The sequence below is a fragment of the Nipponia nippon genome, unplaced genomic scaffold (assembly GCF_047370975.1).
Source record: "Nipponia nippon isolate SJK-2023a ecotype South Korea unplaced genomic scaffold, ASM4737097v1 scaffold_20, whole genome shotgun sequence".
NCBI classification, from domain to species: Eukaryota; Metazoa; Chordata; class Aves; order Pelecaniformes; family Threskiornithidae; genus Nipponia; species Nipponia nippon.
In genome coordinates, this window is record NW_028262337.1 from 2,926,717 (window position 1) to 2,952,883 (window position 26,167).

Sequence of the window (26,167 nt, forward strand, 5' to 3'; positions counted from 1 at the left end):
TTGGCATGCCGCTTGGGTGTGTTACAACACAAGGTCAGACATTGCTACTGCTGTTACTGGAATTGTCTGCTGTACGTAAAAATAGCAGAACAAGAAAAGAAAATCCCTACTAAAGGGTAAGGAATATTTAATAGTCTAACAGTGGAATTTTCCTTTTGTTGATTGCAGTAACCTCCCTACTGCCTTCCCCCAAAGAAATTAAAAAGGTGGACAAAATAACATCCAGGCATAAACAAGTTATACACATGGAACATGCCATTCATAACAGACCAAAAATATTATTAATTTTAAATATGTTTTTCCAAGAAACTGAAGCTTGCTGGTCTTATAGCTACCCAGCACAGTTGCATTTTTCATTATTTTTATATCACTCCTGGAACTGGAAAGAAAAATTCCTATCATGAAGCATCTTCAAGGAAATCCTGGAGTTGCCCCACTCTAGTAGAAGGCATTACAGCAGACAGACCCTTGTGAGTTTCCCAGATTCCTCTCCCTCTCTGTAAACTTATTCATAGGATTCCCTCATACCTGTATCTTGAATATAAAGAATCACTGAATTTAAGACATTATGAAGAAAAAAGAGCTCAGACCCAACAAAACTTTGCTTGTGTTGGAAAACTCTGAAAAAGTTCTTCTTGAAATAGTACATGGCGGGTGGTATTTCTCAGAAATACAGGTTATTAAAAGCACATGAAGCCTATCTTCTCTTTAGAATTTGCTATATTCAAATTCAAGCCTTCAAACTGTCTTCAAAGTATTCCATGTTTTAGCCCTGAAAGTCTGTAAAGTGCTCCAAAATGGAAACTATAGGAAACAACAATGCTCCCCAGCAGAACTGAACGTTTCACAACATCAATAAAACTTGCATTTCTTTAAAAGGTCTTTAACAAATAATAAGAAACCATACCAAAATAAGACAATTCATGTTACATACTACTTCAGGAGGAAAAAAAAAAATATCAAAGAAATCAGCTAAGTAGCTTGAGAAATAAGACTTAAGAAACAATGTTCAATCAGCTATCATTAGATAGTGCTCACGGAAAAGTTAATAGAAAGGAACAGGTGATCTGCGAGGCATACAGTGGTTCCCTACCAGCTGCACTCAAATGCAACAGAGTATAAGTCTACCTGCCTAAGAACTGCAGCAATCTCAAATCCATAGTAGACGCAGGGTACATTTAACACAGGGCTTGGCATGGGCACAAGGGAGCAAGACCAGCAGAGCATCAAAAAGGGCTTGTCTCTAAGAGCCTATTCAAGTTCTTAAAGACCTGCTCCCTGTTAGGTATAGAGATTGCTATAAACCCCATTGATCTTACAGGAATAAACAGGATAAAAGGATACAGACGTGTGAATACTGATGGATCAAGGATCTGTGATAGCTAATCTGCACTATAAAGAAAAAGAACGTTTTAGCAATCCTTTTTGGCCACTGCTGAGTCTTACAACCTCTTACCTATGGCATACCTAAAAGGCATAGAACAAAGTGAATTTGTAACGCTTTGTTGAAGAATAGTGCTATAGCACCAGGGAAATCACTGACAATTAAACGTAAGCATTGGAATATATTAAATATCATTCTGGATTGCTATCAACTATGTCAAGGTTATAAGCCTATCTGCATTACCCTGAAAATGCCAAACCCCAACTGGTTCCCAATTTAAAAAGTGCTGACTGTCTAGAAATTGGCTGAGACAGGACAATATAACCTTGTACCTTTTGATGTATTTTTATATGCCGAGGACACCACAGCAAACAAGCATCTGTGAAGGCAGGGGAATCTTCAGCTGTCTACTGATTTTAGAAATCTCAGATTTGGAAGTTCACTTTGAGATAACTCATACCTCACTCCTTCAAGGAATCAAGGAAAGACGTGGCAAACCAGGAACCCTGAAGAGATGTCATTCTGGGGGGAAAAAACCTTAAAACTTCTTGATGGTACAGGCAAAATCACCTAAGCACACTGGAGAGGTGCATAATCACAATGCAACAGAAACGGTATTTGAAACTGCATTTCAGTGAAAGAAATTGTAAACAGTGAAAGAAACATTAACTTACAACAGACAGAATAGCAGCCTTTACTGATGCTGGTCCACTTAGCATGACTAAAAGGCAGAGTGCAATATTTTTACATGCCAGCACATTTTTACAAGGCAGCACTATGAATTACAAAGCTGTTTTTTAGGGTAGAAATAAATTTTGAAGAACAGTATAAAATAAAAGATATGCCATGTCAGGCATTGCTCTGAAGGTATGCAGATTTTTACCTTAGCCTTTTTAATATAATACTCCATTTTTCTGAGCCATTTTGGCTCACTTTCTTCTTATACTGATTAGTTATTAGTTATCAGCAGATCTGTGTCAGTGGTAAACCACCTTTTATCATTTTTCAATTACCAATAGTTTATCTGATCACACTTTCAACCAGGAGGTAGATTAAGTCACCAAGCTCCTACAGAGACATGCTTTTTTATGCATTATCATAAAACTTCACATTGAGGTCTTAAGGATAAATGGCTTATTAAAATGTGCTTTTTTCATTGGTAGAAATAATATTTTTTCTAAACTAGAAATAGTAAGTAGAAGATTGAAAGACTAGTAATGGGCCAAATCATCTGATGGTTTTGAAACATCTCTATCCATTTAAGAGTTCTTATAATTGATTTTGTTCTACTACATAGTAGTGTTCATCAACTAACACTAGTGAGCTGATGAACTCTTCTCCCCATATCCAAGAAACCCATGATAATTCTTTCAAAGTGCATAGCACAGAATACATAACTGTTTTTCAAGTACAAATGCTTGATCTGCCATGGAAAACATTGTGAAGAGGTAGAATCCTACTTAATCATTCTTTGCCTGCTATGTTAGAAATACTCTGAGAACATTATCTAAGGTAACTGAAGGTAGCACTATCCCTGCGAAGCTCTGGCACAGTCTGAGAACTGGAACAGACTATGCCAGTTACATGCATTACACTTAAACTCAAGAGCAACTTAAAAAGAAAAGTTCAAAATGGTTAGATTTGTTCTTCTGATCCACATTTCAAAGAGTTTTTCAGCAGACATATCTAGTTTTCCTCTTGCAAATGAACGAAATGGATCAGCAAGTGTAAGTCTTGAGAAGACTCCACAGTTTCCATTGGTAACACGGAAAATTCTCGAATTTTCACCAGTGCAGCCTCACTGAATTCAGTTGAGATGAACAGACTGGATCATTGAATTCAAAATACTACAAGGCAAAACTAAATGCGCTTCACCTTTTCATTCTCGCCAGGTCATACACCTTATTTCTTCTGTACACAAGTAAATTCTCAATGTTATCACTGGCTACGAGCTTGAGAGTAGCTCTAATAGACAAGTCTAAGAAGGCCCCTAGGTAACATATTTTGAAGTGTTTGCTCTCCAGTGCTTAATGGGTGTCTGGGCTCCCTGCCCAATTTTTCGAGAGAGATGGACACTTCAGATGGTGCTGCTAAGAGTCATAACGGGGAGCGCAGATCTGCTGACAGCTAGTCGATGGGAAATGTCAGGACTGAGGCATTGCCCTTTCTGTGTGTGTCATGAAACAGTCATTCCACAAAACCCACACATACCCACGCGGCCTCTCCATCAGTATGAGCGCTCCCACCATGAGCAGAGCCACGCGCTCTATTAGGCGTTTGGTCCAGCATAAGAAATCATGTCTGGTCAGGAAGGCCAGTGTGCCAGTGCAAACCTTGTCCCACACCAACCCTGCCTGAAGCCTTTCAGACCAAGGGATTCTTCAAGACATTAGTGGACGATATGGTAGACTTTCTTGGGTTTGTTTCCCTTTATAAAATAAAGCACTGCTACCATAGGGGAAAATTTTTAACAGGGTATAAGCTTGATAATTGGAACAACTCTACATTCATCTGGGACAGCTTGCAAAAATACTCTATTTAACTCAGCAAATATGACAAGTTTAGAAAACTAGTTTTCTCTCTTTTATTTCCAACTGTAAGAAAAGAAACTGAAGCATATGTCTTCTTGGTATGCTTATTTGTACTAGTCTAAGTAAAAACTGTCACTAAAACCTCTCGTGTTTTGCATCTTCAGCTATGGAAACAGACTTGTGGGACTCAGAGCTATGACTCTGGTAACAGGCTCTGACCGTCTACAGCCACAGCCTGCGAGCACAGAGCACAGGCTTTCTGTCTTTCCAAGACACTTAGATGACATAAAGCAAGATGTGTGGGTCTGAAAAGATGTTGGAAGAGAAATGCCTAAGGGCATATTTCTCAGTGTGAAAAAACAGCTGAAGGTCACTGAAGTACATTTGTAGCTCGATTTAAAAATAAACTACTGTTTGATAAACTTTACCCAGGTAAAACATCAGAAATGTGAAAATGCTAAAAAATATTGAACAGATTTATATCTCCATATTCCTAAATCAGATTTTCAAGTATGAATCATCCAGTGAAAAGAACAATGTCAGGCCCCAAAATAGTATCTACCTACTCTGCTAACCAACTGGAATACTGCACATGCAAAATGTTACATACGTGCAAACAGAGAGGAGAAATGGTGCAAATACTGCACTTGTGACACTTCAGTCCCATGTATAGTGATCACAACAGTCCCGTTCAGCTGCTGCCTACCTGTGACGGGGTCCGCATGTGTCTGACCCTACTTAAGTCCTCTAGGTAGCTAGAAACCTGCTTCTACACCTGTTCCAAACTGCCCTAAACAGCCCAGATGACCAAAGACTGATGGACATCCAAGAATTAGAACAATGCAATTAACTGGCTGATGATCATCAAGTATATTCCTTTGTAATTTACTAATCAATTAAATTATTACATGATAATAATATTACTGCAAACCTGGAGATGCCAGTCAAAACTGGAGTCCCAAAACATAAGCACAGATTAAAAGATGGTGGCTGTTAAGGAAAATGGAGGAAACCTAAGCTAAGCCTAGTTGAAGGCTAGTAAGTCTTCAAGAAGTCTTGAGAGAAAATATCAGACATTGTGATGTGCAGTATAAGTTCCCTCAGTGTCCTAAACTGCCTAAACTGACCAGACATAGTTATGATTTCGATGAAGATCAGTCATTCTTTCCATAATAACAAATGTGAAAATATATTTTTAAAAATTGCACATAAAATTAATAAAAGCACTATTTAGCAGATTAAGAAGAAGTTATATTGAATATACTTTCTCTCTTAGGAATTCAGGGAGACATTTTATTGTGAGGTGCCACCAGTCTTGTTTCTTTTTCATTGGACTGATTCTGCTGAGTATTTGCAATGACAAGAACACAGTCGGGGAGAAACAAATGGATTTCTCAGCTTCCATCCACAAACTGGACGTCAGGCTAGTGGACGTGATTCAAACAGGTCTGTGTTACCACCAGCCATATCACTTTTACAATTTTCTAATAGCTTAAACTAAAAGATTGTAGTCAAGGAAAATATCACAGATGAGCTTTTTGGTACTAGTTTTCTAGACAGCAGCAGCTAACGAGAAGCACCAGTTATAGAGAAAAAAGTCATTTATGAGCATGAGGTTGCTTGCCCCTTCTTTTGTCAGATTTTCTTTTTTTCACCTCCTCTCCTCTCCCCTAAGTTTAGCATGCATAATGATTAATATAGTATTACATTTTTTGAGTATATTTAGCACTGGAACACAGAGCTAGAGCTGCATTGCTACTCCAAAAAGCTTACTGTCAAAAGATCAAAAAAGGAGGACTAAGGAAAATGAGCCTCCTCAAACATGTATAATAATCCTGAAATTCAAGCTTTAAATATCTGAAGCTATACCTCTTCGATGACTTAGCAAAAAGTTATAGTTTTTTATTGGTGGGGAATTATTTTGCACTGCTCAGATAACAATCCACTACTGGGCTAAATTTTCTAATTCTGAATGAGATAATCACTACTTCTAAAGAGCATCATGATATTCTTCACATCAGAGAAAAACTTTTAGAGAAAGTGGAAGGAAATCCACAGGACCATGGTCATGACTCATGTCAGACTGTAAGTTTCAAAACTGTTTAAATGAGGGGAGGAACAAAATTCTGTACTAACAAAGGACTAAAAATTTTAATTTTAGATGCTTCCTTTTGCATGTCAGTGTTGTATTCATAAACCAAATATTTAACTTATTATCTTTCTTTCATTGCCTGTTCAAAAATATTAGAAAGAAACTGATTCACTAGATGACTCATTTTAAAATAGCTGGAGGTCAAATAAAAAGATGTGCACACATCTCTGTAATAAATAATACCCCAAATTTATGCTACTGTACAGTCACAACAATTTTAAATTCTTAGCTCTAACTAGGTTGTTCAACACAGACACTTTTAGTTTTAAAACTACTATGTAACTGAAGAGGTCATGCCTTCAGCTGGTATTCAGACCATGTTCACTTTACACAAAGGATCCATAGACATCTAAAAAGGGGAAGAGAGAGTTTCCCAAAGGCAGAATCCAAAGTTGCCAAAACTCCTTTCTCACCCTGAAGAGCACTAGTAATTGACTGAAGCAGACAGCATGGGAATTGCTGTGTCACAGGAAACCATCCACTATAGCTGCTGTCAAATGCTACTAATTCTAAACAACCTGCTGAGGTAAAAAAAAAAAAAAATGCTTCTACCTCAAATATAAACTTACTTAACTTTTAAACAAGAGTTGACAAGAACTAGCGAGTCAATCAGTTACATTACAAACAGAAGAATAGTATATGTAAAAATCCTGTTGTCAATTAATTTAATTTTCACTAGCTTCCATGGGAATAACAATGGGAAGGTTAAATGAAAAGGAAGAAAGCATGTAAAGTTCTACCAGAATTTGTTTTATAATTATTTTAAAAATAAGCTCTCTCCTCATGCATTTACTTGTTAAAAAAGTTACACTGTCGATTAATTCTATTCATGTAAAGTATTTTGACACCTTCATTTTCAGTGCCTGGCAGTTACTCTGCCAATTAAGAGCTCCAATAAACAGACTGCTTTTTTTAAAACTATTTTTACAAGATCAATAAACATACACAAATATCATATGCAAACATTAATGGAAATATATATAAAAATCCACCTAGGGTTACATTACTAAAATTGTCACATAATAAAAAGGACAAAGACAAAACCACATTTATGTTATAGGTTGGTTTTGCCATGGGCAAAATAAGTGATGGGAAAAAGAGTGTTTATATGATTGATGCTGCAGGAAAACCAGTGTTTTGCTTAGTTCATTGGAAAGTCTCTGCAAGAAAAATGTAAGCTACTTGTTTGGGTTGAATATCTTAAAATTTCTTGCTGGCTAAAACAATGCAGCAGTTCTAGAAATTACCCCTTGCCTTGAAATTACATTTTAGTTGCTTTTTTTTTTTTTCCATTTCCTTGTTAAAACATATCTGACCTTAAATTTCTCCAGCTGGAAAGCAATTCTCATGTGGGATGCACAGTCATTTTTGAGAGAGATGAAGATATAATTCTTTTCTTTGGTTGAGGGAAGAATTGATCATCCTGAAGCGAACTACTACACCTTTTCAATAATGTGCTTTGGAAATCCCACAGGAAGGTACTCTTATAAAAACAGATTCATTTTAATTTGCACAGGAATATTATCTCTCCAGGTTCAGGTTTTGGCCATAAATCTTGTATGCTACTATCTTAAAAGTATGAACAGAAGTATCAACTCAGCAGCGAAACTTACAGTTTTTAGTGGAGATAAAAGATTGTTTGTCATGAGCCTTTGAATAATGCCAGTCACTTAAGGTAAACTGAGCATATGATGCATAGAGAATTAATCTGGAGAGATAAAAATTGTAGATAGGATCATTTTCTTTGGTTTCTGTTCAGAGGTACAGAGATGCTGTTAGGAAAATTCACATTTGGAGACATATTCACATAAATATGTAGGTGCATATTTGTTTGAATTACTGTTATTTTCTCACTTTTTTTTTTTTTGACAATCGCATCTTTCCTCTCTTCTATGGGCAGTCCAACTGTACAAGACCCACGGCTCTGGCAAAGATTACAGCAGCTATATGCCAATAGCATCCTGGCTTGCATCAGGAATAGTGTGGCCAGCAGGACTAGGAAAGTGATTATCAGCACTGGTGAGGCTGCACCTCGAATGCTGTGTTCAGTTTTGAGCCCCTGACTACAAGAAGGACATGGAGGTGCTGGAGCGTGTCCAGAGAAGGGCAATGAAGCTGGTGAAGGGTCTGGAGCACAAGCCTTATGAGGAGCGGCTGAGGGAGCTGGGGTTGTTTAGCCTGGAGAAGAGGAGGCTGAGGGGAGACCCTGTTGCTCTCTACAACTACCTGAAAGGAGGCTGTAGCGAGGTGGGGGTCTGTCTCTTCTCCCAAGTAACAAGTGATAGGACCAGAGGAAATGGCCTTGAGTTGTGCCAGGGCAAGTTTAGGTTGGATATTAGGAAAAACTTCTTCACTGAAAGGTTAGTCAGGCACTGGACCAGGCTACCCAGGGAAGTGGTTGAGTCCCCATCCCTGAAGATATTTAAAAGATGGGTAGATGTAGTGCTTCAGGACATGGTTTAGTGGTGGACTTGACAGTGCTAGGTTAACGGTTGGACTTGATGATCTTAAAGGTCTTTTCCAACCTAAATGATTCTATGATTCTATATCACAATTAGCCATTCAGCCGATTTCAGCTTTTTACAGATGGTTTCTCCCATGTATATGCAGGGACAATATACACAACCTATACAGAGCTCTACTGTCACAGCTCCTTACCTGCAAGTGCCCACTTGGATGCAAAGCAGGATCTCCAATGTTGCATATCATTTTGTCACACAAAACCAAGGCTGAAATGATACCGAATACACTGCATAGCAGCAGTTCCTGCCAGATCAATAACAAGTTGCAACATTTACTGGAAAGAATGGCAGTGCAACTATGAGGCATCATACCAAGGTAAGCAGATGTATAGTTAAGCTTGTTGCTATTGGTTCTGAAAGCAGAGAGGCTGGAAGGAAAGAGCTGTTTTAAGATAACAATAAGTAACAAAGAGGAAAACACTATGAGCCTAGACACATGGAAAGGCTATTGCAAAGCCTGTGTCTGGGTTAAGAAAGATGAAAAACGGTGAGAAAGAGCATGTTCTCAGTGCACTATGGTGAGGAGAGCCTAACAGTTCAATCACAGCATTCATTTCTGCTTGGAAGCAACGAGCACAGCTCTGACAACCTCTGAATTAGGTTATTTTCCCCTTCTTTTCAGGTCACAACTATATTTAAATCATACATTACACATGTGGGATAATGTCATCGTTATTTGAAATAAACTCCATGAGATTCAGGTTAGAAATAACTAATTATATATAACTTGCAGCTGAAAAAGCCATTTCTACACAGCCATCTCAGTTCCTCGGCGCTCTCTAAATAGGTTTATACAATTGCATCTTACTCCCAAAGTGGTTAATTCAGACCGTTTTATCCTTATAAAGCAGAACTTTGTTCCTAATTAACTATTAAACTCCATTGTCCTCAATGGAAGCCATAACAACAGAAACAAGCAGTGTCCCAGGTATTTTATTTTATTGTATTAGAAGGTAGTCAAATTTGATTAAAATCAGAACATGATCCTCAACCCATTGACGTGGTAAATTCTGCATCATTTCAGTCCTGGTCTTATTCAACAGAAAGCCCAGATGAGCTAAAGAACATGACAGACTGGGAGAATAAGTAAAGGCAACAGTGCACGGATGGTCTACCCAGCACAGCCCAGCACAAGTTCTCCACATATCTCCCTTTTCTACCTTTCAGACCTTTCTGAGATAACTGAGGCAATGCTCTCCCACAAAATTTACCAGCACACTGTTCTCCACGAGAGAATACATTGGTGGGCTTTGGTTTTTTTTTATTTAAAAAGCTGTTCACAGCAACTGACAACTTTCTCCTTAAAGTAGAACATAGAATTGTATAAACTTGAAATCTAGTGAATTCTTTCCACTCTTTAATACATGATTACTTAATTTAAAAATGAAATGCTCCGTGTAGCCAAATGTTAGGAAAGGGTTAAAACTGTTCATACCCAGCTCCTACTTGTATACTTTCCTGATTTATTTTTCCTGTATAACTTGTTCCTCGGCTTTCAATTAGTAATGACAAACTGTAAGGACACCTTGTTGCCTTTTTTAATAAATAAATAATGTATTAAACATTATTACAGTGGATTATAAGTCTCCCATTTCAATTGATAACTGGGCATATTTTACCATGTAGACTAGCAACCCAGCTTCAAATTTGTCTTCTAAAAATTTATTTTGAAAGTAAGTCTATTTAAGATAGCATAAAATGGCCATAATGTATCCCTAACAATCTCTGAAGATGACTTGCCCTAGCAGCTACATAAAGAGAATATCAAGACAAATTAAAATCTATGTGTAAATCTAAGGTATTTATTCAACTGGCTTCTTTACATGCAAAGCTTTATTGGTATTATGCAAACACACACAGAGAGGAAGGATCTTACAAGGCATTAGTGACAAGCTGAGAATATCTTTTAGTTAAATTACTGTTGCTGAGTAATTTAGAAATGTAAACAGTCATTCTGAACTGGTCACTATTAATACAAAGTTGAAAATGCAGAAATACCTGAATGGATTGTGCTTAGCCTGCAAAGAGCAAACACTGAAATTGTCATTCTTGTTAAAATACATTGGAAAAAAATGAGAAATCCAATTCGTAAGTTCCTCTTCTGTCTCATCACTGCAGGAATGAAAGGCAGCTTGTAACACATACGCTCACTGCAATATCACAGTGTCCGAACACTGAACCATGCTCCAGACTGGGGGCTGCCCAACAGCACTTTGCCTGTCATCACCTTCTCTGACAGCTCTTCAGCTTCAGGGAGAGAGCAGGACAACATGGTGAGTGGCCAGCACCTCTGTCTCACAAGAGGACTAAACGTCCCTGACCTCCCCCCTTGCCTGACATGGGGTATATCCATCAGGCCATTACCCTGTGAAAGCAAACCAGGCTTTCTTCTTGTGTTAAAAGCTTAGGATTGAAGAACAAGAGGCTTTTTTCCAAATCTGCAGCCAGGAGTAATGTGTGTAAGCTCTAGCAGGTGCAAAACAAGGAATTATCTCCAGAATGGTTTAAAAAATAATGAACAACAAATTAGACTGTAAAAAATTCTTCTAAAAAACCTGTGTTACTCTTCAGTGTCAAAAACAGGCTGACACACTTCTGATAATTTTCAAAACTGATTGACTAGCATCACCCAGAAATGCTACTACAGGGGTGAACACACCTTCTTGGGTCTACAGCCAAGACTCCCAGCAACAGGCCCATTACCACAGAAGCAGACAAAACTCATATAAAGAAGAAAACATTATCTTCCAACATTTGAGTTCAGGGAAATTTATCTTGGGCTAAATTCCCTATGGTTCATGTCCCAGGGAAAACATCATTGCCACACAATTACTCTCTTGGTGTAGGCACACAAGAAAGGCAGCTCAGTTTGCACAGTCTTAAAAAGGGGGTAAAAAGATGAAGCAAGAAACTTTACACTCATAACATTTCCTATTTACTCTGTAGAGGGATGGATTGTTCTTTCCATGATAGCGATTATGCATAGACCATAATGTAGGAAATTAAAAAACAGAATACTCTATGTCTTGCTTGCATTTCAGTAATTGCCTGCTCTACAAATGTGCTGTTCTTTTTCGGCAGTTAGTATTCTATTATTAGGAAACCATGGATTACAATGCCTTCTAATTGTCTCTTATCAGTTATGTGTATTTTCCTACTGTTGCACAGAACTTAAAAGAGTGAAAAATAAAAACTTGAGAGCATGCTGCATCATCTATGTCAGTGATATTTCATGGATGTATGCTTTAGCTGCAATCATACATACCTTTCTCAAATAAATACTTCTCATTGAAATAAATGAAAAAGCACTGGCACAACTGAGCACAATTTACCCATCTAATGTTAAAATATGGATAGTTCCATGTAAACAAAAAGGTTTACATGAAACGAGATCCATTATAATTTCCCATTTAGAATACTATCAATTTAGTAAAGATTGTATTAGGTGCTCTGTTTAGCAAAACACAGACAATAGGCTTGTAAGTTAAGTGACAGAGAGGAAAAATTATTTAACAGCACTGAGGCTTGCATATCTATATATTACAAGACTGATTTTTGCTCTTATGAAAATGTTTCAATTCACATGTTCTTTCATATTATATAATGCTTTATTTTGGAATTTAGGTATTATTTATGTATCTTTTCTATCATTTCAGTTCTACCCATATAAGCAAATTATATTTAGTAAACTAGAACTACACTATCAAGACATAGTATCAACAGCCTCAACAGTATCAAAGAAACTGCCTTTACACTCTCTGATTTTAAGTGGAGAAAGAAAAGGGCTAGTAGTCAGAGTTCTGGCTCTATAGGATCAGAGTCTGCAGATAAAATACCTTAATCTCAACTGCTGTCATAGAGACAGACTATCCATTAGCCAACATCCCAATTGAATTAGGGAGGAATACCAGCACTGTGAATCCTATCCAGTAATGAACTGACAGCTAGTGCAACTCTCAGGCACAAGGGGAATGCAATCCCCCTGGGGAACAGGGCTGAGCAACCCTCTGCTCTGATGAAGCTAGAGAGCTTATCTACCATAGCTATGTTGAGCAAGGACCACTCAGATTTTGTAATTCAAACTGTGAGCAAACAGCATGGGTTTTTTTCTCTCTAGATTACACAAGAGGTGGAGCTGGTCAGCACATCAAGCACACATGACAACAGCTTCATCTGTAGGGAAGACTGCAGAACAAGGAGGAAGCCCCAGGCAAACCTCGCAGGTGTCTGAGATACAGCCCAGCACAAAATGGAAGTCAGCTGTGTAAGATATACATACGCAAGCAAGTATCTGCACAGTAAACAACAACATGACTAACTGGTTTGAATATTTACTTAGTCCTTCTAGGGAACACTTCTTAGGAAAACAAACAAAAAAAACAAAAAAAGTGCCAAACAGCTCAGGTTTTAATATTTCTCATCGATCCACACAACCTGCCCCCAGACATAGACTTTATGTGGGAGGATACAAATTCACATAAGAGGCATTTTCCAAGAACAACTTTCCAAAAGAATGCAAAACTTGCTCTTCTGTTTCCTTCCTGCAGAAATTGGCAAGAAATAGGGATTTTCTCCTACTTCAATCTTCTTAATGGTAGGAAGGCAGAAGACACAAATACATGGTGGCTTTGTTGCAGAATTCACAGACTTTGTGCCTGTAAGAGAAGGTGGGCTCTCCTACATCTGCTTTCCCCCAGAGTTATTTAACAAATTTCCTCCCCTCACTCCCTATGAGCTAGACAACTTATATTTGATTCATTCATCTGTAATAGGCAATAAAAAAGTGTGTCCTGCTTTAAACATGCCACTCAACCTGTACTGGTATGCATATTTGCAGTACTTCACCAACCGACACAACTTTATAGGGCCTAAAAAATACATTTTAAACTATCTCCTTGGAGGACAGGAATTAAAACTGAATGAAAAGAAAGAAAAAAAGTATTATGTCACCTCCCATTTCCATGGGACCATTAATTTAACAAGTAAGTTAAACTGTATAATACCATCATTGACAGGAAAACTCCACGTCTTGTAGACACAGTCCTGTTAAAATAAATAAAATTAATAATGCAATCAGTAAAGCTACGTGTTTTCATCCAACACTACGAACTACCCACCTAACTCACCATCTCTCCCTTCCCACACAATTCCCCAGTCAGCGATCAAAAGGAGAGACAAAAAATCTCGACTTCTCACCTGGCTGTAGGGGAAAGAAAAAGTGGTTTGATTTTCTATAGGGGAAAAAAGTCATCTGTATACCTACCACAGAAACAGCAGGCTACTCAAGTAACGCTTGTCTTCTGTTGTCTGGATAAGACAAGTGTTCTTTTACAATACTTCTATTTAGGCAACAATAATGACTCAACATCATATACATATAATATGTATTTTTGTACTGTTGGCAACAAGCAGAATAAGGAGAGGACACCTAGTGGTAATCTGTGATAATTAGGGTTGGTAGCATGGAAGCAACAGATGAAACTGTTAATGCAGGACCTGATTTGGCAAAGCTCTTACTTAATTTTAAGCACTTTAGTAAGCCTTAGCATTCAGGCAAGCTTGTATTTATGAGCTTTTCTGGATCAGCACTACTGTGATTATTAGAAATAAAACAGTAAAAAGTAGAACAAGACACGTCTGTGTGATATGCTCAAAAATATGTTTCATTAAACACCTGAGCTTTAGCAACAGCTAGAATGGATACCAACACTTATGTAGGTTCATGAACCTTGAAAAGGTTTGGCAAATTGAAAACCAGATTTCCGTACAAGTCAAGTCAAAATAAAACATGGCTGCAATTTACAATTATCACGTATTTTACTAGATGATTTTTTGCAAAACATCATAACCTTTATTGCATATCTTGCAATAAGCATTCTGTCACTTTAAAATGGGTTCTAATTCTACATAATGAGACATCTCAGAGCAAGAAAGACTTAGGTTACAGTTTTAGAAGTACCACTTCTATTTACTCATACATCTACTAGGTCTTGTCCTGTGATTAGAACAGTTTTAAACACAGCTATTAAAGTCTGGTTTTTAAGCAGCTTTTGGAAAACATTGTTATTTGAAAGAATCAGTAAATTTATATCATAGACAAATGTGGCATATCGTTTGACATGTAACAATGTATTTATTCCTAATTGTTCCTATCTTTTATTTTGAATTGTTCAGTTATCTATGAGCATATTTAACTAAGAATAACTTAATAGCTCCATGCAAACCTATGTAAAATGTTCAGGGATCAGCAGCTTAGGCAGTCTCATAAAATAAGTTAAAGTAAATAAGAATTAGGTCCAGTATGTCCTGTTTGGTATTTTTAGGAACTTATGCTAAAAAAACAAAAAAAAAAAAAAAACAAAAAAAACCCAAACAAACAAACAGAAAAAAAAACACTGTCAGAAATTACTGCAAAAGTATAATTTCTGCAATCACCAATTTAAAATAACAACTTTTTTCTTACATGTTATAGGATATAATTTTGTTTAAGTATATGATCTATTTGTCAACATCTAAGCTGTAAAGGACTGGAATATTAGATATTGTAGCTAAAAAGCAGTTTTAGGACAGTGTGAATTTGCAAATTCAGTAAATTAATTCCTGCCAACATATCTCCTGTCCCTTTGTTAAAGTGTTTCTTCCCATTTCCACTGAGTCATTCGTTTGGATATGCTATTAACATCAGACTGATATGAATATATCAATCAGATTTCATATATATTGCATCACAGGCTATAGCTCTGTTCCCTCCTAACAGTTAAGGAGAAAGCTTCTGCAATGCATACATTATTTACCTCAATATTATTCTATGTAGCTGTTAGCATCTTGATGTTGATTTAATTGATTTAAATGATGTGGAAATAAATAAAGAAAAGGAACTGTGTTTCACTAGTATCATATAAAAATCTTTAAAATTTTTGCTTACTCAAAGTTCAGGATACTGGCCAACTAAAGTTCAGGTATGTGATACCAAAAACGGAAAAGCTCAAACAATTTCAACCTGCCTTTTTTGTTGGAGAATGTATATACCTCAATGGGATAACAGCCTTATTATACAACCTGGTTTGCTCATCAGTCAGTTTTCCATCAAGTATCCTCTTGGCAGGTTAAGAAGAATGAATTTGCTGGCTGTCCTCTCAATATTTTTGACATAATGCTCATTATTCTGGATCCAAATACATAGTATTTCAGATTTATCTGCACCACATTTAAAACCAACGTCAGCCCATATGCAAAAACTATTAAATCCTTTTAACCACACACAAACAGCCTCCAGTTCTGTGTCATAAAAATTAGTTAACGGTTGCTCCCTGTTGTGCATGTGCAAACATACACAATACAGAAAAGATTAAGATCAGCAGCAAAGATCTCACTGACTAGCCCCTATGGGATCATCCAGCTATTGTCTCCTAATTCAGCGAAGTTCATCCCTACCCAGTTTTTTTGTTTTAAAACATAACAATGCTATAACACACAATTTCTCCAAAGTGGTAATTTCTGATACCTGTAAAATACTAAACAAAAAAAAAAAAGAACTTTTTTTCTTGCACGCATTTCATTTTGGGATTTATCAGAACCTGATTTGGTCTACATATTTATCACTGTTACCGCATGTTCTCACAGTCATCAGAAATCTTTTTTAAAAGCAGCCAATGAGCTTCTTCCTGCTTTATTGCAGTCTCAAAAAAAAAACCAGAAAAAAATCAGACTCTCTTTCACCTTCCTGACAACATTCAGGGAGCACTATAATGTGTTATCAAACACAAAAAGATGCAATCCACTTATTTTTCAATACTTGTCAAATAAAGTATCATAAAAGAAATATTTCACAAGTTCTACTAGTGAAATCAAAGGTGAATTTGCAATCAAGCAGCCATTAGCTAAAGATTAAATGGACCAAACAACAGCTATTGCTCATTTGGACCACATCCTCTGGTCACTTCTGGTCCCACATAGTGGCCGATTCAACTATTTTTGATTTAGAATACCTGATTTATCTTTGACAACAGACGGAAGGGGAAAAAAAAAAGGTATTAATTTCTCTGCTTAGTGGGGCTTTATAGCAGCAAGCTATTAACTCAAGCTGCCAGCAAATAATGTCATTGAACGCATTTCAGAAGGTTGTCTTTCTGTAAAGCACAGAAGAGACAAAAGCACAGCTTTATGGTAGAACTGAAAAATATGCTTAATCATTTGCCTTAGTTAAATTGAGTACAAAACTGCAGTGCTCTATTTCTGTGTCAAAAACATAGTTACACTGCATTACAGGGAGGCAAAAAGAAGTAGAATTTACAAAATACAGTAATAAAAAATAATGACCCATTTCAGGAGCTTTTTGAGAAGTAACTATAAATTTATTAGACTTTTGATACTTAGTATCATCCAGCATCAAGCCATTTTTACATATAATCTGATTTTAATTGTGACATGGCTTCGCATTTAGGTTTCTGTTAAACCAGAAAGTGAATATAAAACTGGTCATAACGAGCAGAAAAAGCACCAGAAATGGTACCAAATCATCCTTCAATGTTCATTTAATTAAAAAAATCTTTATCAAAGAGGGTAAATAAATTTATGCAAATCTACTTTAACAGTGCTTCCACGAAAATGCTTTACAAAATAATTCTTATTACACTTGCTGCAAGAAAAGTTTAGAAAACAGTAGTTATTCCTCCCATGTTTTTAGCACTTCTTTTTTAAAATATATTATGATATTTAGAACTACAGAAATGGGGACAAGCAAGAAATGAAATGACTGAATCATGGTAGTATGTGCCAAAGCACTAAACACTTCCTCACCATGAGCATGCCAAATTAGGGAATGCCATAATTCCCTGGAAATGTCACCATGCCAAATTGGCAGGTAGCATAAGGTCACATCTGGAAATAGTGGAGTTGACAGTTTAGAAAGCAATGACTCAAAATTTGAACTACCCATTTTTTATAAAGAAGGTCAGTTTTTCATATATTCTGCCTCCATACAGCCTTCAAACAATGAGCATTCTAGGAAATCTACTCAATTATAAACGGTTTCAATTTCTCCTGAAATAGAAAAATATGAACATGTATTTTAAGTTCTCTGTGATTACAAGAGTATTAACTTCATAAGTTTAAGTGCTAGTCACCAAACTCAAATGCAGACTTAGGTGGTTGCTAAAATTTCTAATATTCTCAATAGAAGCCCATCCATGCTTATTGTGCTGATGGTCCCAGACATATTTTTGGTCTCTGTTGTTAGCAGAGAGAAGATGGCTACTCTGTAGCCATCTTTTTTTCCCAAAAAGGCTTTTCTACTAGCACCTGTATGTAACTACACTAATTGATGAGTAAAAACTCTTTATTCCATTCTGATTCTTATGTAGCTCTTCGGAGAGTCTGTCTAGTTTTTTTGTAGGGAATGATGTTATAACCATATAGATCTTACCTCTTCCCACTGGTGTATGTATCTAATCAGTCTTGAAAGGCGTAATAAACGTAACAGGCTGAGGATTTTTGTAAATCTCACAATGCGAAGTGCTCTTGCTGTCTTGTAAACCTCCGAATCCATTCCTTTTTCTACAATGAGAAAGATATAATCCACTGGTATTGATGAGATGAAGTCAACTACAAACCAGCTTTTTAAGTAATTCATCTTAATGATTTTAGGGTCCAGTATTATTTCAGAGCTGTCTTCATTTACAGTCCCAGTTCTAAAATTCATGATCAAGTCCAATAGAAAAACAGTGTCTGATGCCACATTGAAAATAATCCATGGTGTTGTTGTTTGTTCTGTGAAGAATGTGATTCCAACTGGTATAATGACAAGGTTTCCAACCATCATTATGAGCATGATTAAGTCCCAGTAAAACCTAAAAAAAAAGGAAGAAACAGAATGGTTGATGTGCTGTGGTAAAATACACTTATAAAAATGGTCTGTATCATGCCACCAACTTCACCTCAAGATGTTTAAACATTTTGTTAATGCTAAGAAAACTCTCATTGTTTTAACTCATTGAATATATTCACAGTCAACAGAGAAGACAAAGTAATTAATACATTTCATTATGTGCCATCCTCCTCAAGAATATGCATCTAGAATAAAGACAGTACTACGGCTTATCACTCCATGGCATATCTGAAAGGTGTGCATGTGTGGTACTCAGTAGACTTACCCAGACTCCTGTCAAAACCTATTAGAGGGTTAAGAGAACTAAAACTGATGTCTGGTGCCAATCAGGAGTGTTTTAGCAATGCAATATTTTTTAAAGGCTTCTCTCCAAATGTAAACCCAAATATCTAACAGCTAACATATTAAATGTAAGTACTACTTTGCAAATGTACTCATACCATTACAGTGCTGGAACAAAATTACGGGAAAAGAAAAAAGCACTGAAGCAAAAAATAGAAACAAAAATTACATAACATCAAAACCTTCATCCACTTTTACAGCCTGAATTGAACTTTCATGCATTTTTACAACCTCATAGTCTGTCTTCTTTCAGAGCTAGCTAAGAAGTCCAGGAAATTCTAATAGCTGCAACTTGCATAGTACAAAATGCGTACTGCATTTCACCATTTTGCCCCAGAAGTATCTAAAGGCTCTCCTCTAACACTGTTAGAATGCTGCTACCAGTGCTTGATACAGATGGTAGAAAGCCAGACTCATAACTTTAGTATCTATTATAGAAATGGTGAGTAAACCCACCTGTTACCTAGAATATACATCTATCCTGATGGAAGATTTCCAGAGGTAGTATATACCCAACAGATTTTAATAAAATTATGATAACTTCTAAATGTTACATTGTCAAAGGAAGTTATTCTTGTTCGATAAAAGAACTGAAACTGAACTTGAGAAAGCCTGAACCCAACCCATGACCTCTTGTTCTGATTGAGAACATGATCTATTCAACTAAACTTGGTTTGGAGAGGCACAGAAACCAGTCAACAACAGTTCCCCATGGACTCATTAGACTTTCTAGGAGACTAGAGGCAGCAAAGGCTCCACAACTATCTCCCTGCTCCAGCCCTCCATCACAGTGGGGCACCGTGCAGTAGACATGTGATGGACATGCCACTAGCACACCACTCCAGCACTGACTTCCAGGCCACTTCCATCATACCAGCACCAGCCTCCTGGCATGCAACAAACACCCTCATCTTGGTAAATATTCATGGCAATCAACAATAATAATAGCTTGACTGGCCACACAACATTTCAGAACCATGAGTTTAGTTTTTGCTAGACTTGCACAGAGCATATGATTACATTAGATTTCAGAGATTGCTTCTTGTATTTGCCATATGATCCAGGTTTATAAATTCCCTTTGTTTCACATTTATCCATGAAAACACTTCTGAGTTTACAAATTGCTGATCTGAGAATATAAATAATAAACTTTAACTGTAAAACACACTAAAGGAAGAGTAGCATAGGATTGAGAGTGGCATGAGAATTCCCAGTTTTAAAATTCTTTATTCCAAGATAAAGCTACAGAGATTAGGCTTGACTATCATTTGAGAGAGTAGGTGGTAAAGTACCTTTAACTGGTAGTTAGAAATTGCATGAAATAGACTTTACAAGTAATTCCCTGTGTACCACAATGTGATTTATGGCTTACACATTTTCAGTCTTACAATTAATGTGAATACTAAGTGCTATAAATATTCAGTTTTATCCAGGCTGTATGTATTTTTGCTTAGCATGTCATGGTATTCACCATATCTGTACCATATCTGGCAAAAACTTTCATGTTTCTCTTATCTTTCTAAATTCACGTAATCGGCTTCTTGCTGTGCTAGATTCCTTTTCAATAATCTAGAATTACCATACAGAAGGAACCACTAAATTCATATATCACTGCTACTACAATCTGCAGGTACAATTACCACAAACACTTTTACAATGCTATCAACCAAAATATTTCACAAAACTGTTCACGGAGAATAAAGGTCTCCAAGGAATCCTGAAAATGAGTGGAAAACAAGTAGGAAATAATCACAAGAGGTGTACTTGTATCTGTGGCTCACTTCTAAGCAAAGCTTTTCTTGATTTCAGATTGACCTTTACGTTTCACCAGCACAGGGAGCCGTTATGCAATGAAGGCTAACCAAAGTCGCACAACAACCAGCCACCCAGCCAACATAAAATATAATACCGAACCAGGTGTTTTTATCCTACAGTAATCCGCAGTTTAAAAGGATTGTTATGTACTGTGATTAAGCAAAATACACTGGTGCTCCTGATGTTGAATGTCAGCAAAAGTGGTAGTGTTAGGACTTCAGTAATAAAATAAGACTGAATGCTAAGGACTATGAGATTTTACCAGTTTTGTATTTTGATTCTAGCCCACTACATAGTATAAACTGACAAGTTAGTAAGAAAAACTCTTATTATATTATGATTTATTTTTCATTTAGAAATGAATCAGACATTTTTGGTTAGGAAAATATTTCCAAATGCATTCTGTTGGCCATGTTATACGATATTTTTCTTTCAGGTGAGAAAAACTAGATGCAACTCCCTGTATTGCCCTTCTGTGACCTATACAGAGAAAGTAATACAATGCGTTCCTTGCCTACCGGTTCAGAACATCCTACTATTCATGTAACCAAGAGCGAGCTGAAAAGCTTCATGAGACAGTGCAGGGAGCCGCTATTGAGACACAGAGGTAGCCCTTTGTTTCAAACTATTTTTAGAATTATTTATTTATATTTCCTACTTCTCCCCCCTCCCCAGTAAGGATGGTTATAAATTAAAATTTAAAGTCTCAGAGTTCTAGATTTATATAAGGTATTATTAAATGTTGACAATAAACAAGGAAGACATAGGCTTATGCCACAAAATTTTTGAGAATGAGGAAAAAAAAATAAGAGCCTGGGGGTAATGAGATTTTTCAGAGCTTATAATGAGAAGCAAGAACTGACCTTAGCCCACAGCAAACAGCTATAGAGCTTATTGCTCCTCTGAAGCTAACTCAGTACAGCTACTACTAGTTGCCATTAACTGAAGGTACAGAGATCAGCACCGCGCTGCACTGAATTATTCCTGAAACTTTTTATATGCTTCTAAATGACTCGGAGGTTTAATATCTGTAGGTGAAAAAAGTCTTCAAGTATTAAAAAAGTATAAAAAAACAGTTTTAAGGCATATTTTTTTCTAAATTCTAAAGAATTATTTTATACAGAAATTTAAAAAATCACGCTAATTATTACTTTCGTATTCTCAAATAAAACTAGTTGGATTCATAGCCCTCTTTCAGTGATTCACGCATAATTTTTCTACTATACTTTCAAAACTTACAACAATAACACGCTGTTTTTTACAGCTCTGGAACATGGTGCTGATGCTTTGGTGGTTTATTTATTGCCGCAGGCTATTCTGGATAGGATGAACAGTCTGTTCAAAATGAGTGCCTACCCAAGCAGCAATAAAGAACTACTTAGTATTATTAATCAATGTTTGTACTAAGCTTAATAATGTAAGGCACTATGAATTCTAACAGGCATTTTATTTTCCACTTTATATATCCAACCCAAAGCAAACTGAGTCTTAAAGAAGGAAATTTCAGCTCTACGTTAGTTGATTTGCTGCATAATTTTCTGTATATACAACTGTGTAAAAAGTCATTCAGATTTGCTTTCTGTATTATTTCCTGATTGCTGCCCATTAACACAGCAGTCTCAATGTCCTTGAATCAGTGTAGTTTGATATATGATTATCCTTATGGTACAGCCAGATTGACCCAGCAGAAGTTGTCAGTGGTCTCACAAACCACACAGCAGAGTGAACAGCATCTCTAAGGCATTGGGTGTTGTGACTTGATGCTACAGAGCAGTCAGGGCTTTGCTTAAGATTAAGCTTTCCAAGTTTCCAGAAAGATCATAGAAATCTGATTATTTAATAAAAAAGAGCAAAACATATCAGTAAAACTTCATGAAATTCAATCACAAATACTCATCAGCCACATTATAAAGTGGAAGGTCTTTGAAAAAGATATCCATTCAAATTGCTTATAAAATATCTATCAAACCTGATGCATCTCAGACATGATTTTGCTCTACACATTCAGAGAATCAAGAACTGTAAAAAATTTTCACAAGCTTTCCATGGAAAACTTCCCTCTTCTTTATTTAAATAATTTATTGACTAGCAGATGCTTAGTGAAATGAACACTGACTTTTTTTTTATCTCACCTTCAAACACAGCTTTATTTCTTTTGCTTTCATGGATCATCAGTTCACCTAACAGAGAAATCAATGTCCTATATAGAACAAAACAATCTTAGCAGAAATAACAGTAATTTAAAAGTTTATTACAACATACTGTAACAAGCACTAAACTTGGTATTATCCATGTCAGAATTTGATTCTCACAGAACATGCCATCCTTCTCTTGCTGTGCAACTATATCATTCTTTTAGTAAGGGAGAGCAAAACTAGATATGCCTGAAAACATCTGCAGTTTGCAGATAATTACTGGGATGTGTTGGAAAGGACAGGAGGGTGAGGAAAGGAGGGTTTTCTTCAGGGGACCCAAACTCTTTTCATGATTGCACAGGTGTCTGTGCTTGAAAACTTTCTGAAAAATCATCACCATTTTTTTCACAACCTGAAAGTGAGGATATCCCCTTCTGCCCAGCTATCCATTTTCATTCTGCCCATCTGTCTCTCTCTTACACATACACACACCTAGAGGAAAACATGCTTCTTCTGGGAAAAAGGCATACAAGTTGAATATGAAATTCCTTCTATTTTAACAAGAAATATTGCATTCAACATCCTCCATGGAACAAATTCTGTTTAAATGTTGCAATCTGTTGTGGAGTGCTTCCATGATTTTGGCTCGCTGCAATATTTTATTTTAAAATCTCCAAACTTAGAATTTAATGTAATCTATCTGTGCAATCACATTAATACAAATGCATTAAAATGACTAGTGAAGCGTCACTTCTTTACATTAGCCAGTTTTCTACTAGGAAACAGGTTACTTCTGCAGTTTTGTTATCCTTCTGTATGGATAAAACTTTCCTCATCTGAATGTAATTAATTTTGCAAAGCTTTAGGAAGACAAAAGGTTGAGTTTGGGTTTTTGTTTTGTTTTGAAAATATAAACTATTCTCCTGAAATTGTTGATTTATATTCTTTATTCTCCTCTATTTCCACTCTGACAGCTTTTAGCTTATGTTAAGTAAATACAAATGAGGAATCTTGCAAGGCTGAAACAAGAGTCCCTTCCGTGGCTCACCGCTTTTGAATGTAAAGCACACACTACAGTAAAGTGCTAACAGCATCTCCTACACTTCAAGTGCTGAGGTTGAAGGGCAGAAATATTACCAAGTAAAAGCCTGTGACACTTTCTCAGGTGAAAATTTCATCAATATTTAATATTATTTTTAAATTTAAAACATATCACGCTTAATGAACTTTCACTGACTTAGCTAGGTAACCTCCTGAAGCAGCAGAATGGCTTTCTCTACCTGCCTGAGACTGGTCAGTCTGGGATGAGGCAGAGGCTGATGTTCTGAAAACTCAGTTTCCCTGCCCGAATTATGAGCAGGGCTGGACCTGGGAATCTTCCAGCTTAATGATTTCATTCTGATTCAGGCTAAAAGTGAATTAAAAAAATAAAATAATAAAGAAGTTTTCAGACCACTAGAAACCTTAATTTGATTTCAGACTAACACTGAAGTCTTTCACTTCAAGGTTAGCCATACATACTTAGAGATCCAATTTATGTGCCTGGCTGGTTTTTTTTTTTTTAAATATTGATGCAACTTACTACCTGGTAGCAGAAAAGCAATTCAAAGAGAGATTAATAAAATTCAGCAATACTGAGTCGTCATTTTTATATAGCCATAGAATGTATCTAAAAATTACAAACTTCCGCAATTCCAAACAGATTTCATGAGTTTTATCTGATAACTAAACACACTTAGCAGTGGAGATTTGCAGTTTGTCACTCAGTTGTGATTCTATGCACAAGGCAGATGATTAGATGAATGCAGCTCTCAGGGGAACTGATCAGAGCTCAGTGAAGCCAATGAACAGCAATTTACTACTTTCAAAAGGCTTTCATTACAGCATTTGGTTAGGGTTAAAGCTTGAGTGTTTCAAAGGCTTGATTACTAGAAAAGAAAATCACAGTACTGCCCATGGAAACTGACTATAAAATTGACTAATTAACATTACACTAATATATATATATATGTATATTTTCAGTAAATTCAACTAATATTTAAGCAATGGACATTTCATCAAAAGATTTTAAATTCTTGGTACGCATGCAATAGCTTCTGTCTCAAGTTTTTATAGTATTTTACATGCATTAACAATTAAGTCTCAGATTTCTCAGAAATAAAAGTAAGGAGTAATGTTGCCCTCATTGCATATGGGAGAGGAGGAAGGAGAGGACAAACAGAAATTTATATAATACGGCAATATTATTTAATAATGAGTCTCTTTGGTTTTAGGCAACAATACTCTACCACAAGTGCTTGAATACATCTGATATTTGCAGTTGCTTTTCCTCCAGAGAAACTTATTAAACTACAGTAGAAAGAATTAAAGCCTGACTTCCACTTAACCTTGGGCAAGAACAGTGCACTACTGTCAGTGGAGCTCTAATACTGCTTTTGCACTCCCCCATCTTTACACAGTTCCTCCTTTCTTCAGACCCATTCCTTGGTTAAAAAGCAGGGTAGTGTTCCTGTCCAGAAAGCTACCAGTTAGGAAAAAGCACTGATGAAGAGTCAGGACTCACAAATGAGCTTTCTCCTGGAATAAGCTGAATCTGTCTATGATGACCTGTATGCTGATCAAAACAGACATATTTCAGACCATCAAGATTGCTTCTGCATCAACACGCATCACAGTACGAGTAATGTATCTTCCTCAAATTCACCCTCCCTGTTCAAACTGTTAAGACCATAGTCTCTCAGAATCAGGCAACATTTTGTGTAGGGACTCCAAGTGATTTGTTTCAGTTTCATATTACCAGCCCTTAAACCAATTGCAAATTGCCACATAGTGATTCTTTAAGTGTCAGCAAATTTCTGTAGCAGATCACTGTAAAATACGCATTCACATTCTCAAATTAGAAATGACCATTTTACAGGCATAAGAAAAAGTTTGAAAGAGACAGATCTAAAAATATTTCAGCTGCAAAATAATCTCATATCTCATGTTGGAACACTTGCATTAATTAAGAATTTTGTAGTGACAGTAATTTTAAGAGTGCCATTTAGAAACATGACATTTAGGATGCCTCCATACTAAGTAAAAATTCAGAGGCTTAAACTGGGAGAAGCCTTCTATAATTCTTCTCAACAAAGTGTCATGTGAAAAGGAAGGTAACTTAACCCACACCCCCTCGCAAAACCAAGAAAGCCAGGCAATATCACCTAATATTCTTCTTTAATAGAACTTTTTTTAACCAATTCAAACTCTCAATTATCAGTATAATATTTAAAGTTTCTGTTCATGGAGAAAAGTCCATTTTCTCTACTTATCTTCAGAGAAGTGGGTGATGGGGAAGACATTGCTCAGTAGCTATTGATAGACCTCTGTCATGGGGTTTGGTGAGGAAACTGGCCTGTGA

The 26,167-nt window shown here is 36.4% G+C and overlaps 1 protein-coding gene across 1 annotated transcript in view; it reads right to left on the reverse strand.

Annotated features, from left to right (window-relative positions):
• HCN1 (hyperpolarization activated cyclic nucleotide gated potassium channel 1) overlaps positions 1-26,167 on the reverse strand; it is a 208,669-nt gene that overhangs the window by 166,467 nt on the left and 16,035 nt on the right. The window contains exon 2 of the mRNA XM_087759700.1: positions 18,014-18,437. Coding sequence (XP_087615826.1) covers positions 18,014-18,437 — 424 coding nt within the window. The remainder of the gene's footprint in view (positions 1-18,013; positions 18,438-26,167) is intronic.